The 24,962-nt window shown below is 40.6% G+C and overlaps 1 protein-coding gene across 1 annotated transcript in view; it reads left to right on the forward strand.

The window, feature by feature from the left end:
• The window catches only part of TTLL11 (tubulin tyrosine ligase like 11), a 204,669-nt gene that overhangs the window by 41,255 nt on the left and 138,452 nt on the right, over nucleotides 1-24,962 (forward strand). Inside the window, 2 exon segments of the mRNA XM_006917063.2 lie at nucleotides 466-562; nucleotides 6,832-6,965. Of these exon segments, the coding sequence (XP_006917125.1) occupies nucleotides 466-562; nucleotides 6,832-6,965 (231 nt within the window).

The raw sequence follows: 24,962 nt of genomic DNA on the forward strand, positions 1-24,962 counted from the left end.
TTTTGGCCTGGGTTGAGAGTTGCAATTTTCAGAAAAACGAAAGTATGACTGGGGATCCAGATGGACCTGGATTGAAACCCTGATTTCTCCCCTTCCAAGCTCTCTGCGACCTGGTTTAGATTACTATTAGAGTAGATTACCATTTTCAGCCCCATCTTCTCGTCAGTAAAAGGGGAACAAGTGTTTCTAGGTAGTTATGAGAGTTAAAATGAAAGAATCAGAACTCCACCAGCCCGTCGCCCAGCTGTGGCCCTGAGCAAGTCGTTTAACCTGTCTGAATCTGTTTCTTCACCTATAGAACGGGAAAAAGCATCCGCTACCTCATGCGCTTATGTGGTTACGGTGAGGACTGAGTCATGGGGAGTGTGCCAGGGCACCCGGATTACTTTGTGCATAATAGACACTCAGTGGGGTCGCTGCTCCTCTTATTCCTGTTATGAGTCGCATTCTTTCTCTTTCTTCTAGTTCCCTTTCGGCCGACGCTTGCCTTGTGACATCTACTGGCACGGAGTTTCATTTCACGACAGTGACATATTCTCCGGTCAAGTGAACAAGTTTCCAGGTATTTGCCATGATCGCTGGCATTTAAAAATGTTTCCAGGGATGTGTCTCAGGGTACACTCTTCTCTGAAAACATGACAGTGCCTTAAGACCAAGCTCGAGGACTCTTAATTGGGCCTTGCTGCCTACGCTCTGCCTCGGTGCCCGTGACCAGGGAGGGACATTAACGTGTAGGAGTCAGGACCTACCCGCCAGGGGTTTAGAGACGGGGCCCCAAAACGAGAGAGACAGGCTCTCCTGGTCTGCGTCCACGGGTGGGAGAACATGATTTCCACTTTCTCGGGTATAGATATGATGTGGGGGTGTCGTTAGGGGACTCTATTCTCAAAATGAGGAGAATAAAAGACCATTTTACTTAAATAATTTGCAGGAAATGGAAGTACTAAAATTCTAGGACTGTGTCACAGAAACGGGGCTAGCAGCTTTCCTTTGCTCTACGTGTCATCTTTGGAGGGGCCATTTTTAAAACCAGTCTCCATGCTGGGAACTACAGGCTGCGGACAGCCTTGGCTTTTTACCTGACGACATTATCCCAGGAACACTTACCTGCAAGGGGAGCTTGGTGCCAGAGACGCGACAGAGCTCACACCTTAAGATACCCCCTCTCTCTCCACTCCCAGCCGCCCCATATGCCCCTTCATGTTATTTTTAATCTCTATCATCCTCTTCCGCTGTCATTGCTCTTGGTTATTTTTAATGGTTAAGTGAAGAGGGGGTTACGGTGAGGGGGATGCTTAGAGGGAGGGGGAAATTGGTTAAGCTGGGTCTGACCATAGCCAAAGGGTCTTCCACTAACTTTCAGAAATTTTAACCTATTGCTCAAACTATATTATAATGCAATAACAAATAACTTTTTAAAAAAGAACGGCACCCTGAATGCTATCTCTTATTTAACAAAACAGCAATGTGAATATTTCTGCATTTCCCCTCAAACCGTAACCGCGTTTTTGTGTCATTTTTATGTAGTTCCAGTGAGAGTATAGTTGCCTGAATATAAGGTGTTTTCTCTTAGCATTATATTATTCATGCTTATTTTTAAAAGGAGAATCGATTTCCTCTTTTTCTTTGACATTCTATGCCAGGTCTTTAAGAAAACACGTCTCAGAAAACCCACTATCCACACATTACACACCGGCTAGCTGTGCCATGTCCACTAGGGGATTTTCAACTAAGCAGACCGCCACAGGCCATACTTGGCTCGGATGCACTTAGAAGGATCTAGGGCAGGGGACACAGCTTGCCAGCTGGTCAGTGTCAGGTGTTTCTCTCCAGTGGCATCTTTGCAAGGGCCCCAGGGGTTGGTCTCCGGCCCCTCGAGTGGAAGCTCAGTAGGTGCAAGACAACACCCACGTCGGTGGACGTGAGCCTGTCTTGGCTGCACACCCTACAGGAGCCAATATCTCATGTGGCCACTTCATAGCACAGCTTCCGGGGTCCCCACCAGGATCGTGTAAGTGACGAACATCACTACGCTCAGGAAAGCCTGGGGCTGTGACCTCCTACCTGGTATTTATGCAATTTGCCCATCAGGGGTCATTTTACCCACATGCTTTGTCATCTAGTAACACAGCTAACTTTCTACCTTTACTGGTTTCCAGGGGAACAGAGCTAGAAAATTAACCTGAGCTCAAATTTGTCCTAAGAGAGGAGAGAGGATTTTGTTAGAGAACAAGAACTATTCTTGCAGCCAGGGATCTTGCACATCGTCTAATGGAATAGCTATTATTTCCCGTCTTGCTGCTCAGAAAAGGTGACTTTTTGAAGCCACTGACGGACTTCTGGGAGGTCGGGAGAACATAATTTGAAGGAGAGCAGCTCTTTGAATGAGGACAGCGTTCCTAAGACATAACTCATCAAATGAGGCTTCGTTTACCTTTTCCCATTTGCTCGTGCCTCATGTAACGGCTGAGAGAAGGAAGGGAGTAGGAGCTGGAGCTCTACATTTGGAACACAAGTTAGAAACACGGAGAAAAATACCCCCGAAGGATTAGTTTCATTAATGGTGATGTAGGAATATTCATTTCAAAGAAGCAAATTTGTCCCATCCTACGTTCCACGTGCCAGTGATTAGAACAGATGATTTCTCACTGTACTAACAGCAATTATTTAGCCGTAATGACGAAGCAGGCTCTTGAACGTCTGGGCAGAGAAAGGGGAAGGGCGCTGCCACAGGCTCTGCTCTGTGGGACACAGCGACCCTCAGCAATGGGCTGATTACAGAGCCCTCTGTCCTTTGGCTTCGGTTTGTGTCTGAGCTTATCTTCTGCCTCTTATACGTCCCATTATTTAAAAACTGCATTTCGCATGCATTGTATGTCACTTAGAAGAAGTTCCAGTGGATGTGTCAGGCAAGTATAAAATTCCCACGCTGAATAAACTGAAAACTTTCGGATACCCATATGGAAGTAATTTATTTTATTTGTCAGCACGTTAGATTTTAGCTACTTTTCCAAGGGGAATTTCCTTCAAGATACGTTATTATATCTTAACTGATGAATTAAGACTTTCTATAAAAGTCATCTGATTTGGATGCGTGTCTGCTTTAAGAAAGTCCAGAACTGTCAATTCTCAGCTGACAGACAACTTTCAGTGCATTTCAGGATCTGAGATGTTGGCAGCACGTGCCAGGTGGTGCCTGAGAGTCCACCGCGAGGAGGGGACTTTCTTGTAGAGAGAGAGAGGGCTCCAGCGAGGAATCTATGGGGGCAGCCATCTGTCCATCGCCGGTCTGGGCTGGGGATACGGAGATGAGGAGAAAGGCATGTAGAGAGGGAAGTCAAGTACAAACTAAGTGCTATGCCAGAGGAAGCGTGGGATGCCGTGGGAGTTTGGAGCCAGGGCACATGACCTAACCCAGATTCGCTTGGGAGACAGGCCGGGTGAGAGATCCTGGAGAAGAGGATTGACATGTGAGCTGAGCCCCCAGGGATGGATGGGCCTGACTCTCATGCAGAACAAGGGTGCAGAGTTGGTGCAAAGACTCAGAATGCTGAGAGCACACCGCTCACTCAGTGGAGGGCAAGTGGCCCTTCCTGGTTAGAAAGGGTCAGGTGTGATGGGCGGTGGAGAGGTGATAGACAGGGGCCAAAGGTCATGCGTGGGAAGCCGCAGAGGAATTTTTAAGCCAGAGAGAGTGACACAGACTCACTTGGATTTTAGAAAGACCAGCTAGAGGGGTGCATTGGAGGTGGGCGGAAAGGCTGAGAGAGGGAAGAGAGAGCTAAGAGGCCTCTGCAGCATCCAGGCACAGGACGGGCTCACTGGTGGTGATGGGGCACGGAGAGAAGAGGATGGATCTGGAAGTATTTGTCGTTTGACGGTTGTAATGTGTCTTTGCCAAGAACGGTAGTTACAAATGGTATTTGGATTGAATAATGCAATGCTCCCAACGTAGCTGAGATTCGATTTGATTTTTTTCACTGGGCAAGCCCGAGGATCAAACTGTTACCCTCGTGGGTATCTCCACGTGGGCGAGACCCACCAGGCCTTGAGACTTTGGTGTAGCAGACAGAAGAACCCACGCTCAGGTGTGGCAGGGGGGCAAGCTCTTGGTGTGAGAAGCTCTGACCTGAGTTGGGGGTTTTCCCAATCGCTAGGGGAACTCCTACCACAGGGACATCTGGGGATAGACCTTGTTGAGAAACCCAGGTAGGCGTCAGCCTCAAAGGAACCTGTTAGTAGGCACTGAAGTCACGGGGAGGAGGACCCCAGCCCTCGCAGGGCAGGCTCCAGGGGCGCAGCGGAGAGAACAAGGCCAAGGCATTGCTAAGGCGGCTGCTCAGGCACCACGCGCAAAGGACAGTCCCAAAATTTGGGGACAAAACAATGGAGGCTCAGAAGAAGTTAGAATCCTCCTTACTCAAGTGGAGAACTAAGCTGGGGCCAAAGATTGCCTAATATGGGGAGTTAATGGTTAGACGTAGAGCTCTCATTTCAGGTCAGAATGGGTCCCAGAGCCTAGGGCAGGGGTCACAGGTAGGGTCAGGTGCTGCAGCTCCTTAGAAAAGGGAGGCAGGGTCTGGAGCCAGCAGAGCCTGGCAACAACCTACCTTTTCACAATTTTACTCTGGGACCATGTGCTCGGGCTCAGCTAGAAGCCCAGCTCCTCTTGTCAGAATCTTACTGAGAGAAAATAGCTCTCCCCACGTCTGTGTCTGAAGCACTGCCAGAGGCAGAGATGCCAGCAGCTCCCATGTGGGGTCAAGCGGGGAGTGAGAGACACTCTCTCTGGCAGCACTGGGTGGAAACACAGCCTAGATATGGCATAGGAACAAAGGAATTGGTGGTAAGCGGATTGAGGGAGGTCTACACTGGCGCCTTCTGGAGACAGGCATTCAGGCAGAGCTAGAGGCGAGCTGTCTACAGCCGGCAGACTGGACTGTCTGGGAAAAGTAGCCATTGGCTTGTAGGGATGCTTCGGAACCTGGCCAGTTTTAGTAGAGAACTACCTGGGGACAGATGCAAAGGTGAACTTGGAAACAGGTCTATGAGCTGGTGTGGAGACTACCGATTCACAACACGAAAGGAGCCATTGCTGAATGTTCACTCAGTTTGCTGGACGCTGATTTTCACAGAACTTTTCGGGAGCATTCAGGTCGCGCTCCTGTACTCGCAACACTCTGTGTCGCGTGAGTCTTTCTGACTTGCTGAGGGACTTTCTGAACCTTCCCCTGTCACAATGCCACTAAAACACAGCAAATACCACAGCTGTTCGGTAGGGGGCATCATCTCTTTGAGGTGAGGTGCTGTGTTGCAGTTAGTTCTGAAGGTTTTTAGTTTAACACTGTAACTAAAACGTTAGTCGAATGCAAACGAAGAGGTTCTGAGAAAGTTGAAATTTGTGTTCGTGGTGTTCAGCTCCAGCGTTTATAACTCAAAATTTCTAATCTCACAGGAGAATAAAAAGGAATAGCCATAATTTTCCAAACTCATACTTATCTTTTTGGGAAGCTCAGAACAGTGTCTTCGGCGTTTTTTTTTTTTTTTTTTTTTCCTTCTTCTTTTATTAACATCGAGGAGTCCACGTTAGAGCACAGTTTATAAGTGCTTTTTAGGCTCCTTTATTTCTTACGTAATCCTTCTCTATATCCTTCTAAACAAGAGCTGAGAACCTGGGCATTGACATCTTGAAGCTGCAACCTTTATATTTATTGCTCTTTTTTAATATGCCGAGGGAAGCAAGCAGTAGGTATCAAAACCTTTATTCTCAGATATTTATCCTTTGCTTCCTGTACATGGGGGTTTAGAGAAAGCTCGTTCATTCTGATCGTGCCCATTTGGAACGTGTGATAATTCGGACATGTCCAGCTGACATGGAACTTCGTACTTCCTATTAAAAATAACTTTGCTAAGCAAATTTCTAGTGTGAGCAATAGAACTCTGTAGCCTCTTTCAGGGTGGAGATCATTTTTAGTCTCCATTTGTAGTGGTGATATTTGCCTTAAGAAAGAAGCGTGTTAAAATGCAAAATAATTTTTACCTATGTGCTTAAAATTTGCTAAGATATACACTCAATTTCTTCTCTTGTCAGAGTTACTAAAGATATGACAAAAAAAAAAGTCCACCATTCTTTTAAAATGTTTTGTAAGTGAGACATTTCAATCCCCTCTGGACAAATTTATGAAATCTGATCAATTTCAGTGTCAGTACTTAGAACTGAAGAACTCCTACAGATTCCATTTTTTTCTCTTAAACTATGAATTATACTGATATCCTTTCCACTTCCTATCCTTATTTCAACGAGATAGATTTTATGCTGAAAGGTGTATATTTTTCTCTCTCATACCTTTTTTTAAAATTAATTCTCATGAAAGATTAAAACAAAGCAACTTAATTAAGCTTCTCGTAGTGTAAGCAGAGTCCGCTAGATAATCTTCTGTAGGGTAGATGGAAGGGACTCCAGAAGTACCTATGGTGGCCCCAAATTAAAGAAGATAATATGTTTTAAGTGGAAGATATAAATGCTTCTCTCTATTTATTATCAAGGGGGCTGACAAAGAATGGAATAATAAGCTAAGTAGAAATGCATTTCTTCAAATTGATGCTTCATTTTTATAAGGAAACAAAATTCACCTATTGCTTCAAGTTTTTCATTAATTTGGTAGGTCTTTATAAACCACGAGTCATCACTGTGGGTGAACAACTACCTTTTTTTATCTTGTCTGCAAAAGTGAATATGTTGGATGGGTGGTTTTAAAAGTCCCAAATAATGGCTGTTTTATAGCTGGTGGCCCACTGTTGTTAAAACCTCACAGCTTCTCTTCTCCCCAGGCATGACGGAGATGGTGCGTAAAATTACTCTGAGCAGAGCGGTGAGAATCATGCAGAATCTCTTTCCTGAGGAGTACAACTTCTACCCTCGCTCATGGATTCTGCCTGACGAGTTCCAGCTCTTTGTTGCTCAGGTAGATGCACTCCGTCCCTATGACCCTTGAATTATATTATGGTTGCAACTGCGTCCTGGGTCCTGTGCTGGGAGCTGGGACACGGGGCCCCCAGAAAGCTGAGTCTGGCCAAGGGAGTGTTTAACAGTACACAGTAGGTGTTGACAGCGATCATGGCAGCTTGCAGAGTTGAACAGGGAGGGTGACAGGTAGGTAATCTAAAGAGGTGCATCTTGACACTAGGAGACAGGCCTGAGGCTGATATTGGGAGCTGGATCATGGGGTTGGCATTTGGAGAAACAGAGGGACAGAGCTGGAGCAGGTGGCTGAGCGCACAAGAGGGCTGGGACTATTTGTTCAATCCTAGAAGGGTGGTCTCCCCAGCATCCAGTGGTGTGAAATGTGGGATCGGGCTACGCTTCAAAGCCAGGGACCGGGTCTGACAAACTGGGGCGGGGAAACCTTTTAAATGTCCCAATTTAAATTTGTACCAGAATCAATTTTCAAATCACCCTTTCTCTATCAAAGCAGTGTGTTTGAGCATGAAATACTTCGGAGCCTTCACCACTAATTGTGAAACGGAACTAGTAGGGAAGCTGAATTCAGAATTGCCATTTCGGTTAGTATTTTAATGATGTCATTTAGGACCATCTCAAAGCCTTTGTCAGCAGTTTCCATGGTCCATCTCATACCTCTGAGGGGAACCACACAACAAACGCCGGTCCGATTATGATAAGGATACATCCATTTGTTGGTCCTACTGTGTTTCAGGCACTGTGCCAGAAGCCTAACATTATTTCTTTTGATCCTCACAGCAGTCCTCGAAATGAAACTGGTTGTATGATCCTCATTTTATGGATGAGGAAACTGAGGCTTTGAGAAATTAAATGACTTGCTTGAGAAGTAAGATTTAGACTTAGAGCTAATTTCAAGGCTTATGCTTTTTATAGTCTGTCTTATTGCCTGCATGTTGTTTTGGTTTTAATATTAAATTATAAAACTTATAATATAATTATGATTTATAAAGCACAAAATAAGCTTGAAGTGGTAATTTTTAAAAGGATTCTCTCTATGGGATGGTGGTCATGTGGGTCTATATACATTTCTTAAAATGCATCAAATCATTAACTTAAAATGAGTGTATTTTATCACATGCAAATTATGCTTCAATAAAGTGAATTTTAAAAAAATACACTAAACCATCAGCTGCTCCCCACACTGACCCCACCCCGCCACCCCCATGCCAATTTCCCATTTCTGGGACTCTGCTCATGCTATTGTCCCTATGTGGAATACCTTTCCTTCCTATTTCTACAACTCTATGTCTAACAATTCTGCCAGGCTGAATTTAAATGAGGTATAACTGTGCCTTCAAAATCAGATAAGTGAGAAAAGCGGTTCCATCACTCCCAAAAGTTCCTCTGTGCCTCCTTGCAGTCAGTCAGTCAATCCCCTCATCCCCCAGCCTAGGCACCTCCGGATCTGCATTTCCATTATAGAGAAATCTCACCTCTTCAAGAAATTCATGTAAATGAAATCTTATGGTATGTACTTTTTTGAGCCTTTTTTTCTTTCAGAATTATATTTTTGAGATTCATCCCTGTTTGTTGTGTGTATCAGTAGTTAGTGTTTTTATGGTGAAACGTGTTCCATTGTGGAAATACACCCCAATTTGTTTATCTGTCGGTCAGTTGATGGGCTTTTGGGTTGTTTCCACTTTGGAGACATTATAATTAGAGCTGCCGTGACTAGTCACGCCCAAGTCATCTTGTTGATATGTTTTCATTTCTCTTGGGTAATATACCCAGGAGTGGAATTGCTTGATCATATGGTAGGTGTATGTTTAACTTTATAAGAAATAGCCAAAGTGTTTTCCAAAGTGCTTATACTACTTCACACTCCCACCAGCAGTGTGTGCACGTTCCGTTCGTTCCACGTCGTTGCCAACACTTGGTATTGTTATTAGCCTTTTGAATTTTAGACATTCTGAGAGATGTGAAGTTGTAATTCTTTATGGTTTTAATTTACATCTCCCCAATGACTAGATGTTGAGCATCTTTTCATATGCTTTTAGCCCATTCGAATATCTTTTTTTGTTAAGTGTATATTCAAAATCTTTGCTCATTTTTATTAGCATTTTATATTGTAAGTTCTTTACATATTCCATGTGTGAGTCTTTTGTGTATATAATGTGATGTATTTAAATATGTATTGTGAATATTTTCTCCTACTTGGCTTTTCAAAGGCTTAACCTTGAATTTTCATTTTAACTGTCTTTTGAAGAGCAAAAGTTATTAATTTAGATGGTTTGATTTATCAATTTTTTCTTTTATAGTTTATGCTTTTTGTGTGACATCCAAGACATTTTTGGATTAATGGTTATGAAGATTTTATACTTTTTTCCCTAGAAGTTTTATAATTCTAGCTTTTAAGCTAAAAGCTATGTCTATGGTTCATTTCAAGTTAGTTTTTGTGTATAAGATTGGGGTCAAAGTTTGATTTTTTTCCATATGGCTATTCAGTTGTTTCAGCATCTTTCGTTGAAACGACGGTCATTCCCCGACTCAATTACCTTGACATCTTTATTGAAAACCGGTAGGCCATATATGTTTCGGTCTGTTTCTGGACTCTGTCTTGTCCCGTTTGTCTGTACGTTTACTCTTATGCTGATACCCCGCATTACCTTGATTATTACAGCTTTATAGTCAGTCTCGACATTAAATAGTGCAAGTCTTCTTGCTTTATTTTCAGATTATTTTGGCTGTTATAGATCCTTTGCATTTCCATATCAATTTTGTAATCAGTTTGCCCATTTTTACAAAGAAGACTGCTAGGACTTTGATGTGGAATTTGTTATTGCATCTACAGATAATTTGGAGACAGTGACCACCTTAACAATGCTGAGTTATCTAATCCATGACTTTTGTCTCCATGTATTGATATCTTTTAAAATTTATCTCAGCAACATTTTATAGTTTTCAGCGTATAAGTCTTACACATATTTTATTAAATTTAGCCCTAAGTATTTTCATTTTTCATGCAATTATAAATGATATTTTTTTAATTTCATTTTTCGATTGTTGCTAGTGTGTAGACATCCAATCGACTTTTTAATTTCGAACTTGTATCACATGACCTTGTTCAATTCTCTTATTAGTTCTAGAATTTTCTTTTTGTAGATTTGTTAGGATTTTCGATGTATACAATTAATTAATCCGAGAATAAATATATTTTATTCCTCCTAATTGGTGTGCCTTTTATTTGTTTTTCTTATGAAACTGCACTGAGCTAGGACCTCCAAGACAGTGTTGAGCAGAAGCGATTTGAGTGGAAATCTTTGCTCTGTTTCCCATCTCAGGGAGCAAGCATACAGCCTTTCACTGTTACATGCGAGGTTAACTAGAGGTTCACAGATGCCCTTTATCAGGTTGAGCATGGTGTCTTCTATAATTTGAAGAAAGTTTTTCATCATCACATACGAGGTTAACTAGAGGTTGTTCACAGATGCCCTTTGTCAGGTTGAGCACGGTGTCTTCTATAATTTGAAGAAAGTTTTTCATCATGAATGGGTGCTTAATCTTGTCGAATCCCTTTTCTGCATCTATTAAGATGGTATGGTTTTTCTCTTTATTTTGGTAATATGATAGATCACACTGTTGATCTAGTATATCGAAATGTTGAACTAACCTTGCATTCCTGATACAAATCATACTTAGTTATGGTGTATTATGCTTTTTATATACTGCTAAGCTCTATTTGCTGATACTTTGTTGGGAATTTTTGTATCTTTGTTCATGAGAGATATGGGCATGTGATGTCTTCGGTTTTGATATCAGACAAGCCTTATTAAATGAGTTGGCAAATGTTTTTCTTCTATTTGTTTTTTTGAAGATTTTGTGCAAAATTGGTATTTCTTAAGTGTTTGATGGAATTTACTATTGAAGGTATTTAGATGTGAAGCTTTCTTGGAACATTTTAAGCTATGAATTAAAAAAAATAAGTATAGATAATTTGTCTTTCAAGGAACTAGTCCATTTCATCTAAGTTGTCAAGTCTACTGACATAAAGTTTTAAAAAATAATATTCCTTATTTTCTTTTAATACCTATGAGATATGTAGTGATCTCCCCTATTTCATTGCTAATATTGGTAATTTGTGTTTACTTTTTTTCATGATCAGTCTAGCTAAAGGTTTATCAATTTTGTTGAGTTTTTTCAAAGAACCAATTTATGATTTTATTGTTTTTCTCTATCTTTTGCCCATTTTCTATGTCATTGATTATGATTTTTATTATTTTCTTTCTTCTGCTTTTGGGTTCACTCTTCTCTTCTTTCTCTAACTTTTAAAAGAGCAACATAAGTTTGATGATTTTTAACACTAAAGCAATAAATTTCCCTCTAAGTGATGCTTTAGATACGTCTCAGAAATTTTGTGTATTACATTTTCATTACTATTCAGTTCAAAATGTTATTTAATTTCCTTGGAGATTTCTTTGACCCATGGGTTATTTAATTTTTAAATAATTGTGTTGTTTAATTTTTAAATAATTTTGGAATTTCCCAAGTATCTTTTGTCCTTGATTTCTAATTTGATTTTGTTAACATGAGAGCATATATATTCAGTATTACCTAGATCCTTTTAAATTTATTGAAAGTTGTCTTATAGCCCATATACTGTCTATCTTGGTGAATGTTTCATGTGCATTTGAAAATAATGTGTATTCTGGAATTGTTGGAATAGCATCCTATAAATCTCACTTAGGTCCAGTTGACACTTGGTACGGTTCACGTGTTCTTTACTAATTTATCGCCTACTTGTTCTGTCAGCTATTCAGAGAGTATGTTGAAATTTCCAACTCTTACTGCGATTGTCTTTTAATTATGTCAGTTTTTGCTTTATGTATTTTGAAGCTCTGTTATTAGTTTGATGATTTGACTCTTTTATAAGGTAACTTTCCTTGTCCCGAAGTCTTTTCTGTTTGATATTAATATAGCATGTCTAGCTTTCTTTGGCTTAGTATTTGCATGGTATATCTTTTTACCATTCTCTTACTGTTAATCCGTCTGCATTCTTAAAGAGTGCTTCCTGTTGACAGCTTGTAACTGGTTTATGATCTTTTATCCTGTTTAACAAGTCCTGCCTTTTCATCGGTGTGGTTAGCCCATTTACACTTAATATAATCATCAATGCGATTAGTTTCAAGTATACTATCTTGCTATTTTTTTTCTATTCACTGTGTTTGGATTAATTGAGTATCTTTAGTGTTTTATTTTATCTCCTCTTTAAGCTTATTTGCTATACCTCTTTAAAAATGTTTTTAGTTTTCATCCTATCCCTAGAATCTGGAATTTACAATGCTTCTTTAACTTAAGACATTTACCTTTAAGTATTACTTACTTTAAGTAAAATATAAGCACCTTACAATAGTATATTCTATTCCCACTCTCATCCTTCGTGCTATTGTCATATATTTTACTTCTATGTTATAAACCCCACAATACATTATTTTTCTTTGAAAAGTCAATTATCTAAAAAAGAAACTGAAAAATGAATATATTTGTCTTCTATACTCACCCAAATATTTATATTTCCAGCATTCTTCATTCCTTTGTGTAGCTCCGGAATTCTATTTGGTATTATTTTCCTTCAATTTAAAGATTTTTCTTTAACGTATTTCTTGTAATGCAGGTCTGCAGGCAACAGATTCTCTCAGCTTTTGTTTGTTTGGGAATGTTCTCATTTTGCCTTCACTTTTAAAAATGTTTTGAAATAATTTTGGACTTACAAAAAAATTGCAAACATAGTACAGAGAGTTCTCATATAACCTCCATCTAGCTTCCCCTATTATTAGCATCTTATATAAATACTGAAACTGGGTAATTAACATTCATGTAATGTTACTAAATAATCTACACTCCTTATTACTAAATAATCTACATTCCTTAAATGCTTATTAGCATCTTATACAAATACTGAAACTGGGTAATTAACATTCATATAATTTTACTAAATAATCTACACTCCTTATTACTAAATAGTCCACTTTCCTTAAATACAATCTACACTTGCATTTTTCCTATTGTCCTACTAATGTCCTTTTTCTGGTACAGGATCCACTTCACGATCCTTCGTTGTATTTAGTTTCATTTTTCCTTGGTCTCCTCTGAGCTGTAAACTGTTCCTCAATCTAACTGTCTTCCATGACCTTGACTCTTTTGAAGAGTACTGGCCAGTTATTTCTTTAAGAAAGTGTCTGTCAACTCAGTTTTGTCTGATTTTTCTGTTGCTTAGATTCAGATTACACATTTTTGGTAAGAATGCCACAAAAATGATGTTGTGACCTTCTCAGTGCAACAGGTCAGGGGGCACAGGATGTCAAGATGTTTTAATGCTGGTGATGTTAATTTTGATCACTTGGTTAAGATAGTGTCTGCTAGATTTCTCTCCTATAAAGTTACTATTTTTTTTCCATCTGTAATCATTAAGTATCTTGTGGGAAGATGTTTTGAGACTGCGCAGTTAGCCTATTTGTTTCATACTTTTAAAAGAAAACAGCTTCAGTTAAGGCATAATTGACACATAATAAACTGCAAATATTTAAAGTATGCGGTTTGATATGTTTCGATATATGTAAAAACCCTACACTGCAATCAAGATAATGAGCATATCCATCACCCCAAAATGTTTCCTCACATCCCTTTGCGCTCCTTCCTTTCTTCTTCTCCCTGACTTCTGCCTTCCATCTCCAGGTAACCATGGATCTGCTTGCTGTCAAGATGAGTTTGCACTTACTAGAATTTTATATAAATGGAATCATACAGCAGATACTCTTTTTTTGGGGGGGGGAGGGCGGGGTGTCTGGCTTCTTTCACTCAACATAATTATTTTGAGATTTTGTCATCTTGTACTATTCGCTAATAATTCAGTCCTTTTTATTACTGAGGAATATTCCATTGAATGTATAGACCACTGTTTGCTTATGTCATCACCTGCTGCTGGACATTTAATTGATTCCAGATTTGAGCTATTACAAATAAAGATACGAAGAACATCCGTGTACAAGTCTTTGTGTGGACATGGTGTGTTTTCATTCCTCCTGAATGAAGTGAAATGTTTGGATTACATAGTAGATATACATTTAATTTTAAAGAAAAGACCCATTTTCCCCCAAAGTGGTCGTACCATTTTGTATTCTTAACAGTGTAGCAGCATTTTAGTTCTACCGCATCCTTACCAACACTTGCTGATAGTCAGTCTTTTCAATTTCAAGCATTCTCATAGATGTGTAGTGGTTCCTTATTGGTTTCGAATTCCCCTAATGATTAATGATGCTAATCATCTTTTCATGTGCTTATTTGCCATCCAAATATGTTCTTTGATGAAATATATATTTACATCTTTTGCCCATTTAAAAAAATTGTCTTGCTTATTATAATTATTGAGTTTTGAGAGTTTTTTTACTGCATTTTGAATAGTTATTTATCAGATATACCAATTGCAAATATTTCCTCTCAGCCTGTGTTTTTCTTTGTTCTCTTAACAGTGTCTTTTGAAGAGCAAGTTTTTATTTCTGACGAAATCTAATTCACCAATTTGTACTTTTATGAATCATGCTTTCGTGTCACGTATACAGAATCTTCACTAACCCAAACTCACACACATGCTCTCCTATTTATATCTTTGTCTAAAAGTGTTATAATTTTAAGTTTAGTTCTCTAATTTTGAGTTAACTTTTGAATATGATGTGAGGTATGGATTGAAGTTCATTTTTCTGCACATACATCCAATAGTTTCAGAAACATTTGATGAGAATACTAACCTTCTCTCCCTCCCCCAATTGCCTTTGCACTTATGTCAAAAATATTCGCTGAAGTATGTGTGGGTGTATTTTCTGAATTCTCTGTTCTATTCCATTGATATGTTTATCCATGTTTATGTCAATACCTCACTGTCTTGGTTACTCTAGCTTTATGATTGGTCTCGAAATCATGTAACGTAGGTCTTCCAGCTCGTTCTTCTTTTTCAAAGTTGTCTCGGCAGTCTTTTGATCTGCCATATGAATTTTAGGATAAGCTCGTCAGTCTCTATAAAAAAAGTCTGTTGGGATTTTGTTTGGAAATACATTGAACCTATATGTCTTCTATATCGCTTTGGGTAAAATTGACGTTTTAACAGAATTGAGTCTTCTGACCCATGGATATGGTATATTTTTCCTTTTTATTTTGGTCTTTAATTTCTTTGAGTAATTTTTTTGTTTGTTTTTGTTTTTAGCTTTTAATGTCCAAGTCTTTCACATCTTTTGTCAAATGTATCCCTAAGCATTTCATATTTTTGATGCATCGGTAATGTTTTGTTTTTCAATTCAGTTTCTAGTTATTTATTGTGAGTATGTAGAAATACAATTGATTTTTATGTGTTCATCTTGTATCCTGCAACCTTGCTAAACTCACCTAATAGTTCCAGTAGCTTATTTTCTAGGTTCTATGGGATTTTATATGTAGACTATCATGTTCTCTGAGAATAGGATGGTTTTAGGTCTTGCTTTAAAATCAGTCCTTTATTTCTTTTTCTTGCCTTATAGTACCGGCTAGAATCCCTGTACAATGTTATGTAGGCAAAAGAGATGCTGAGGGTTGTATCAAGACATTAAGCAAGGAGTCTTGTGCAGAAAAGGACAGACGCGAAGAATATTTAGAAGGCAGAACCTATCGGACTTGGAGACAGATCGGGGAGGGGGATGAGGAGGGAAGCACTTCCAGGATTCTGGCGGGGATTGCCGTTTGCTAAGACGAGAAGCCCCAGAGGAGGAGGAGGTTTAGCGAAAAAGATGCAACGCTGAGCAAACGCTTGTTGCTCAGGTGTTGGCTTTCTGATTTTAGTCGTTCAGAGACTCTTGGCGGTAAAATGGGGAGGTGGGGTTAGGTGATAGCTCTGCCTCTTCCTATTTCAGCTTTCTAAGCACTCATGTGTCACAGCCCATTTGATTGATGCTGAGGGTACTTAAAACTGGATGGTTCCCTAATATAAAGGAAGATCTTTGTCTCTTAAATGACAGTAATTTAGAATCTGCTGATCTGGGGCCTGGCCCATGCGGAATGAGACTATGAAAACTCGACCATAGCCGCTTGCTGGAAAGGCCTGGCATCATCACTTATTCCTCCTGGGCTCTCAGACAAGTCCCCTCTCCCCTCGGCCCCATTTCTCCCTCTGTTAAATGGGGAAATGATTATAACATCAGAGTGATTGTGGGCATCCGATGAGTATTTGCTTTATTAGCCGCAAAACTGATAAAAACGTGACATTCTTTTTTCTAACATCTTTGTTTTCATACAAAACAATGCATTCACATTAAGAATTTAAATAATATAAAAATGTGCAAAGTAAAAAGTGAAAAAAAGTCTCTATTCCTCAGAAATGACTAGACACTTTAGTGTATATTCTTGCAGATTTTCCTGCGTATAAACAAATATACACTGTAACACACAGCTTTTTTCTTTAAAAATGGGGTTATACTATACATTCTTTTCTTTAGCTTGCCTTTTCCCCCACTGAATAAATTTTAGACATCCTTCTATGTCCATGCTGTACAGTAGTCCATTGTATGAATGCATCGAAACTTTTAAAATCATTCCTCTGTCGATGAACATTTAAGTAGCTCTCATATTTCTTGGTTTAATAAATAATGCTATCAGACATACTCACATATAGGTACCTTTATACACCTGTGCCGCATTTCCTTCAGATAGATATCTCAAAGTGAAGTTGCTATATCAAAGAATATGTGCATTTACATCTTTGGCAATCCAAGCCAAACCCAAGGCTTTATTAAAAACGGCGTATTTGAACACAAGGGTGTAAACTGTCTTGTGAGTGCCGTGGCAGTGAGCTCTCAGAGCTGTGTGCGGAAGGGGCTTTGCCTTGTGATGCCCGGTGAAGACAGGAGGAGGTGTGAATAGCTGTGAAACATCCTAAAACCTGACGTTTTGTGGGTATTTTATTTTACACGTTAAACCAGATTAAATTTGCTTTGTTAAAGAAGTTGGGAGATCCACATTCCCCCTGCTATACCCGTTTGCAAAACTGGTACCCAAGTATGATCAGCAGGTGGCACTAGGAAGAAGCAAGTAGGATCTTCAGTGGAAATTTTCGTGAAGACTAGAGGATGATGCAGGTTTTCTTTCCAATTTTAGCAGATGGCCCATAAAAAAATTCCTTGGAGTTTATTTTACATATGGTCTCCCATCTGGGTATTTGAGAAAAGTACAGTTTTGTTATCAAAACAGTATTTATTATGGTGAAGGAGTTTGTATTTCGTAGCAGAAGAATTTTTCAGTGAATAAAGCCAAAAACCTGTTCAATAATGTTTTGCAGTTTCTTGGAGGGAACAGGGGAGCATGGGTTCTTCTATTTTCCTTTCCAGTTACCATCCTAAGTTAGCTTTTATCGATTCAGCTCCTCAAGGTTGAATGAAGTGCATTATTTGCAAGATCCCCAGAGAACAATGTTCTCCACTGGGTTTAAGAACTAGGAACATGTGGAGTTATAAGTGGGTCAGAGTCAAGGCAGAAGGAAAACCTGCCATGTGAGGCATATATTCCTCATCCTGATTCCAAGCTTATATCAAATAAACTTCTGATGAGTTGACTATTTGCATCATTTTCCTTCGTGTAGGCAGGAAGCTTCTTTGGCTGACTCTGGGTCACCCAATGGTTGAAGCTCACCCAAAGGATGAAGTTTAAACTCCTTCACATGCCTTGCAGAGCCCTGCCCACCTCTGCAGTCTCGGCTCTCACCATGTCTGACCTCTTCCTCTGGGATCCTTCCATCTTCAGATGTTGCAGGCCCTCAGCGGCGCCTCTGTCACCTCTGCACATAGCTCTCCCTTTGCCTGGAGCATCCGTCGCCATCCTTTGGGCCCCTCTCCCACCTCCATGGCTGCCTTTTTTCACCCGATCAACTTGGCCGATTCCTCAGACCCCTGCTTATCTTTTACTTTCTCTCTAAAGCCTACTGTGCCCCTCACATCTGGGGGGTACTTTATCTCTCTTCATGGTACTTATATCTGTCACACTGTGTAGTGACTACAAGGTTAGTTACTTTTCTCTCCTGCTCTGAGTTCCACAAGGGAAGTGAATCTCATGCATCATTGGAGTCCTAGTGCCTTTCACAGTGCCCGGCACATAGTGGAAAGTCAAGTATATTTGACATTGAATTGCAAATTAACATGCACATTTGATGGTTTAAAATTTTTTGTCCCTTGTGAGTTTAGCCATCCAAAGTTAACTTCTCCAAGGCCAAGGGTATCAGCCTGACCCAGCCTGTCAAACGTGATAAGGGTGTGGGCCAGACTTGGGCCATGAGGAACTTACTCATGACATGGTGGTCAGGTCACCAGTCTTTCTGGTGATGTCCCAACCTCCACCTCCACACGGAGCTCTTATACATCTGCAGCAAACTTGAGAGCTGTCATGGAGTGTAGAGTGCCTTCTGCTTATGCAGCATGGCACCCCTGGAGCCTGATGCAGTGGCCCAGGGTTCTGGTGCAGAACAAGCAGAAGACTGAAGACAGTAGCGAGGGGACTCCAGCTGTCAGAAGGTGGCAGATGATTCAGGGCCGCTGGCAGAGACGCTGTAGGAGCCGTGGTTTCACCTCCCCATCTGCTTCAAGTTTTATTGCCTTCGTTGCCAAGAATAGAACTTCACCTCCTGCTTAGCTATATCATGCTGTTCTTGTGCCCCTTGCTTAACAGCTCAATTTGTTTGCTGGAAAAATGATAGCATCTGAAACTGACGATGCTGTTCCTCCCTGGAGAAGCCTACTTAGGTCCCGTTCACTAGGAAGTCCTTTTAAGCAACCCAAATGACAACTGCCACATGCGTAGTACTTTGCAGTTTGTCATGTGCTTTTTATACACATGACCTGTTGTCCTCACTCGATTTGGGGGAATCATCACTATCTCCAGTTTACAGATGAGAAGACAGAGTTTCCGAATCAAAGGTACTGGCTCATGGTTATGCATGACTCCACAACGGCTAGCGCCCTCCCATCTCCGACTCGCTTTAGTTCAGACATTTCCTGTGACCTACTAAGTGCCAAGTGCTAGAGATAACAGAGTGAGTTAGATGATTTAATGTGAAATGAAACACTGGACCAGGGTCAGGACACCTGGGTTCCAGTCCTGGCTCCATCTCTTCTTTTTTCCCCCCTCCAGCTTTATTGAGATATAATTGAGATACAACATCGTGTATTTTTAAAGTATGCGACATAATGGTTTGATACATGTATATATTGCAAAATGATTACCGCAGTAAGGTTAGTAAACACATCGATCACCTCACATAATCACAATTTTTTTATAGTGAGAACATTTAGGATCCACTTTCTTGGCAACTTTCAAGTATATGAAACAGTATCATTAACTGTACATCACCTCCCCAGAACTATTCATCTTCTTTGTACACTTTGTCCAACATCTCCCCATTTCCCTCATCCCCCAGCCCCTGGCAACCACAATTTTAATCTGTTTCTATGGGTTTGGCTTCTTATTATTTATTTATTTTTTAAGATTCTGCACTGATATGATATCATACAGTATTTGTCTTTCTCTGATGTATTTTACTTAGCATAATGCCCTCAAGGTCCATCCATGTTGTTGCAAATGGCAGGATTTCCTTCCTTTTTAAGGATGAATATTATACTGTGTGTGTGTAACATTTTTTTAATCCATTCGTCCATTGATAGTTGCCTAGGTAGTTTTCAAGTGTTGGTTATTCTGAATAATGCTACAATGAACGTGGGCATACAGGTATCTCTTAGAGATGGTGATTTCATTTCCTTTGTACAGATACCCAGAAATGGGATTGCTGGATCATATGGCAGTTCTATTTTTAATTTTTTGAGGAAGCTCTATACTGGTTTACATTGTGGCTGTACCAATTTATCTTCTCACCAATAGGTGTGAAGTGATAATCTCACAATTCTGATTTTCATTTCCCTGATGATTAGTGATTTTGAGCATCTTTTCACGTACCTGTTGGTCATTTGTATGTTTTTTTTTTTTTTTTTGGAAATATATCTGTTCAGATCCTCTGCCCACTTTTAAATCAAATTATTATTTGCTATTGAGTTGTATGAGTTCCTTATATAATTTGGATATTAACCCCTTATCCAATATATGGTTTGCAAATATCTTCTCTTATTCTGTAGGTTGCTTCTTCATTTTGTCGATAGTTTCTTCTGCTGCGCAGAAGCCTTTTCAGTTGGATGTAGCCCCTACTTGTTGATTTTTGCTTCTGCTGCTTGTGCTTTTGGTGTCGTATCGTGCTGCCAACTCCTGGCTGGCCATGGCCAAGTCGTCTACCCCTTCCTTCAAGGTTTCAGTGCTTCCTCAGTAAGAAGAGAAGATCATAGAGTGTCACTAAGGTTCCTTCCGGTTCTAATCCTTTGTGATTCTGTGAGTTTGGCTCTCCTAGACTTCCATAAAACTCCCTGCTGGAGTTAAAATTCTGCACAGATTTCTGCTGCCAGGTTTCAGCTGGAGCACAAAGGGCCTTATGCGATCAATCATCTTCTCGCTATTGCTGGGTCAGTGTAGCCCGGGGCTTAGTGAAGCTCTGAGAATGAAGGCTGTACCACAGCTGCTTCTGGAGCGGCCCCGGGGCTGGTGGTGGCAGTCTCCTCACCTCCGCCTTGCCCGCTCCCAGGAGGGTGACTGAGCTGTGACTGCACATTCCGTCCTGAGTCATCCTGTGGTGTGGTTGGCTGAGGATAGCGAATATTGGCTAAGGCAAGACATCCTTCCCGTCGGTTCCCTCTAAAGCCCACCTGGAAAGGTTCGCATCTGCCCAAGGCCTTGCACCTCTTGGCTGTTTCTCCTGCCAGGGACGCCCTTCCTGCACTCGTCCTCCTGACAAACTCTTCCTAAGCTCACCTGTGTCAGAGTTGGTGCCACCAAATCTGTGAAGGCCTTTTCTGACGCCCGCCTCCCACTCCGCCTCCCACTTCTCCACTGCCCTGCCCCACAGGCAGTTCCTCGGGGTTCCAATTTTATACGCCGCCTCTATCATAGGACCCTCAAACGTCGTTTCTTTGGGGCGTGTTTCTGGTTGAGAGACGGTGAGGCAAGAGTCTGGGGTCATTGCAGACCTGGGCGAAAATCCTTTCGTCATCATTTTCTAAGTTACCTTGGGTACGTTACTGAATGACTCTGAGCCTCAGCTTCCTCACTTGTAGCACAATAGGGATACTGTAAGACTCATACTCTGCCCCCTCAGCAAATGGATACTTACTGCTCTGCTGCTCCTGCTAAATTGGGGGTGGCCCAGGGAGCTGGGAGATTCATTTCCGTCTCCCCAGTGCCCAGCACAAAGGGGACCCACAAAGGGGACCCTCAGGCCTATGCGTGTGAAATGAATGACTCTTGAGAGGCTTTGTGGTCTTAGATGGAAATTTACGAACGCTTACACAAAGCATTCTAGGTGTTTCTGGCTTATTGGAAATGGGCTTATTTTAATTTTTAATAAAAAAATCTAATCTTGAGACTATCTCATTATTTGATGATAGATCATTTAGGAGAGGAAAAGAGCCGATATTTTCTCTTTGCCTGAATGACATCCCAGCTTGGCTTAAACTTTTTTTTGTCCGCCTTAGATGTTTTTCCCGCCTCCCAAGGACAGCCCTGTGCAATAATACTTTAAAGAGTAGAAACTCTATTGTTTAATTTTCTAAACTTCGATTTGGCCCGCAATACATTTAGTGTTTTAAATCACAACTATTATAATCTCACCGCTTTGCAGTACTGATTTTCTATGTGGAATTTCGAAATAAATGTGATCGTTAGAGGCCCATTGCTTTAATGTGCTTCCCCGCCAACCCCATCCCCAGCCATAACAGCAAGCTTCGCAAAAGAGAGAGTGAAAGAAGTAAACATTTTTCCGGGAGACTGTCTTAAAGGTCAAGAAAACCCTGCTTCCGAAAGCGAGGAAAAGGTCATCTTTCACCCTTCAATTTTTGTCCTTTCATTTCATTTTGCAAAAGTTCTTAGTGATGCCACCTCAGTCACTTGAGTAGAGGTGTCTAATTTTCTACAAGAAAATAGTGGAAGCAATTTGGAGTTCAGTGCCCATTTCAAAGGGAAATTATGAAAATTGCTCTGCCTATACCTTCTTTCCTCATCGCCAAAGAAACGAAGAAATCTCCCCTGCTCTTCTTCTCGTTCAGCTTCTTTTCTATATAATTGCTTCTTGGAGGAGTTCTCATTGAAAGGCGTCGCGAAGTCGAGATTTGGATTTAGAAAGATGTTGTAATCGAATTTTCTGGCCTCATTAATGAAATATGATTCTCTTGTTCTTTCCTCTCTCCAAAACACACACCCCCTTCTCTGTCTGGAATGAACCCCATACGTTTTCTAGAAGACTTATAAGAGTAGGATGAAAGGATTCGTTTGGCTAGAATAGATCTAATAATAGTGCTAGCCTCTCCTTTTGGAACTAATGGCTCTTTTACATTTTAACTTTTTGTTTTGGCATAATTTCAAACTTAAAAAATTGCAAGAATAATACAAATGATTTCTACACATCCTTCACTCAAATAACCCCCAATATTGACAATCTTCCACATTTGCTTTCTCCTTTCTAAAAGTTACATACATGACACCATTTTACCACAAAACGCTCTGTGCATATTTCCTAAATAAAAGAGCATTTTCTCTTATAGCCAGAGTGTCATTATCACAGTCACAAAATTAACATTGATCCGATACTATTTTCTAATTTAATCCTATTCAGAATTTATTCAGATTTTGACAATTGTCCCAATGATGTATAGCAAAAGAAAGTCCTGGATCACACCTTGCATTCAGTTGTTGTGTCTCTTTAATCTCCTTTAATCTGGAAGAATTTCTTAGTCTTTCTTTGTGTTTCATGCCATTGGTGTTTTTGATGAATACAGGCTCCTTAGCAGACTGCCCCTCAGATTGGGTTTGTCTGGGGTTTCCTTATTATGAGATTCAAGACACAGAAGTGGGGTTGTGTTTTTCTCAGGGGTGTCATCTCTGCAGGCACACGTTGTCAGTGTGTCTTATTAACGCGATGTGGTTAAGGTGTGCCTGCAAGATTTCCACTGAGAAGGTGCCATTTTCCCCTTTCTAAGGGATAAGCACCTTGTGGGAAGATACTTTAGGACTCCGTAGTATCCTGTTATTCCTCAAACCTTCACACCTAGTTTTAACCTCAGTTAATGATTCTCGCTTAAATCGGTTATTATTATTGTGGTTGCTAAATGGTGACGATCTAACTCCACTCCCCCTTTTGTTAGTTGAGTTTCTGCTGCAAGGAAAACTTTGCCTTTTAATATATTTATCTGTGTATATATGCATGCATGTTAGCGTGGGCTCTTGGGTTCTTATTTTATTCGGTGAGTTATAATCCTTTACTGTCACTATTTCTTTCGATGCTCACATTATCCAAGATTTCACCAGTGGAGCCCTGTGTCTTTTTAGTGGTTCTTATTTCTCTTCGAGCGCTCTCTACTTTGGCTACAGCAAGATGCTCCAGGCTTTTCTCGTATTTTCCCTGCCCAGCCTGGGACTCAGCCAAATTTCCAAGAAGCCCTAGTTTTTTTTTGTTTTGTTTTGTTTTTCTGGTGCGTGCTAAGTGTGCTTGTTGCTACAGGGATGTCACGTCAGTGCCCTTTCCCTTTTATAAAAAATATTTTGTGACATGCTCTTTGCCATCCTGAAATGAAATATAATCACACATAGTTCTTAAAAAAAAAAAAAAATGAAAACAACCCTACCTTAATGTTCTTTAAAGGAGAAAATAAGGAAATGTTCTTTATAACATAATTCTATACATCTCAATAAGTAAATTCGTTACATCAGGAAGACATAAATGAAGGGGTCATATACTTGTACCTACCTATAATGAATACATTCGGATGTAAGAAAATGAAGACAATTTGATTAAACATTATTCATATTCTTTCTCTTATATATATGATATTATATATAATATACGTGGTATTTAAAAATCATTGACATTTTAAACTTTTTCTTTGTATATAATCGCTGTGGTTGTATGGGTGACAGCTACCATAAGCCATATGCCACTAGTCATGTGATGCTTCTGAAATACTGAACAACTCTTGATAAAATTCCAGGAGAAGAAGGCAAAGTATAATTTTCCCTCTATTTACATGATTGGTGTACTCCCGGAAAATTGTGGTACTCAATTTAAATCACGTAGAACATTCTTCTTGCTTCTACGTGACATGGAGCTGGGTTCTAGGCTATCGCCATGTTAGGTATAAACAGGTCTTTCACTTTACAAAGTGTGACGGGACTACCTAGTGTGGCATTCAGGCCTCTGCCCGCCAAATGCCAGCAATACTCTCCATTCGCTGTGACGACCAAAAACTCTCCCGGAAATGTTCCAAACCCTCCCCAGGTGGCAGTGCCAGTCTCGCTGAGAACCACTGATTGATTTATATGGAGCAGGGGCATTTTCATCTTTCCTCCTTAAGAAACACAAATACTGTTATATTGCTTAACGGTGTTTAATGTGAACACTTTCCAGATTTAAGTCCAACCTTACAGGTCTGCCTGATGCCCACTTTACTTTTGGAAGGAGGATGACTCGATCCGTCTCTCGGCCTGGATAGTGAAGCAGCCTGAGCTCGCAGCCTGAGCTCGCAGCCTGAGGTAGGTCCAACCTTACAGGTCTGCCTGATTCCCACTTTACTTTTGGAAGGAGGATGGCTCGATCCGTCTCTCGGCCCGGATAGTGAAGCAGCCTGAGCTCACAGCCTGAGCTCACAGCCTGAGGTGACCGGAGCTTGCACGCAGGGTGGGCATCCACACGAGGGAGGGTGTTTGTGACCTCCCCGAGCACCATGCTATCCTGCAGGCAGTCTTGCCACAATCCTTGTCCTCCAGAGAGTTTGTAGAAAGAATCCTGGGAGTCCTATGCAGACAAATGCCTCCACTGGATAGATGAAGAAACTGAGACCCAGAGAGGGAA

The sequence above is a fragment of the Pteropus alecto genome, unplaced genomic scaffold (genome assembly GCF_000325575.1).
Source record: "Pteropus alecto unplaced genomic scaffold, ASM32557v1 scaffold226, whole genome shotgun sequence".
NCBI classification, from domain to species: Eukaryota; Metazoa; Chordata; class Mammalia; order Chiroptera; family Pteropodidae; genus Pteropus; species Pteropus alecto.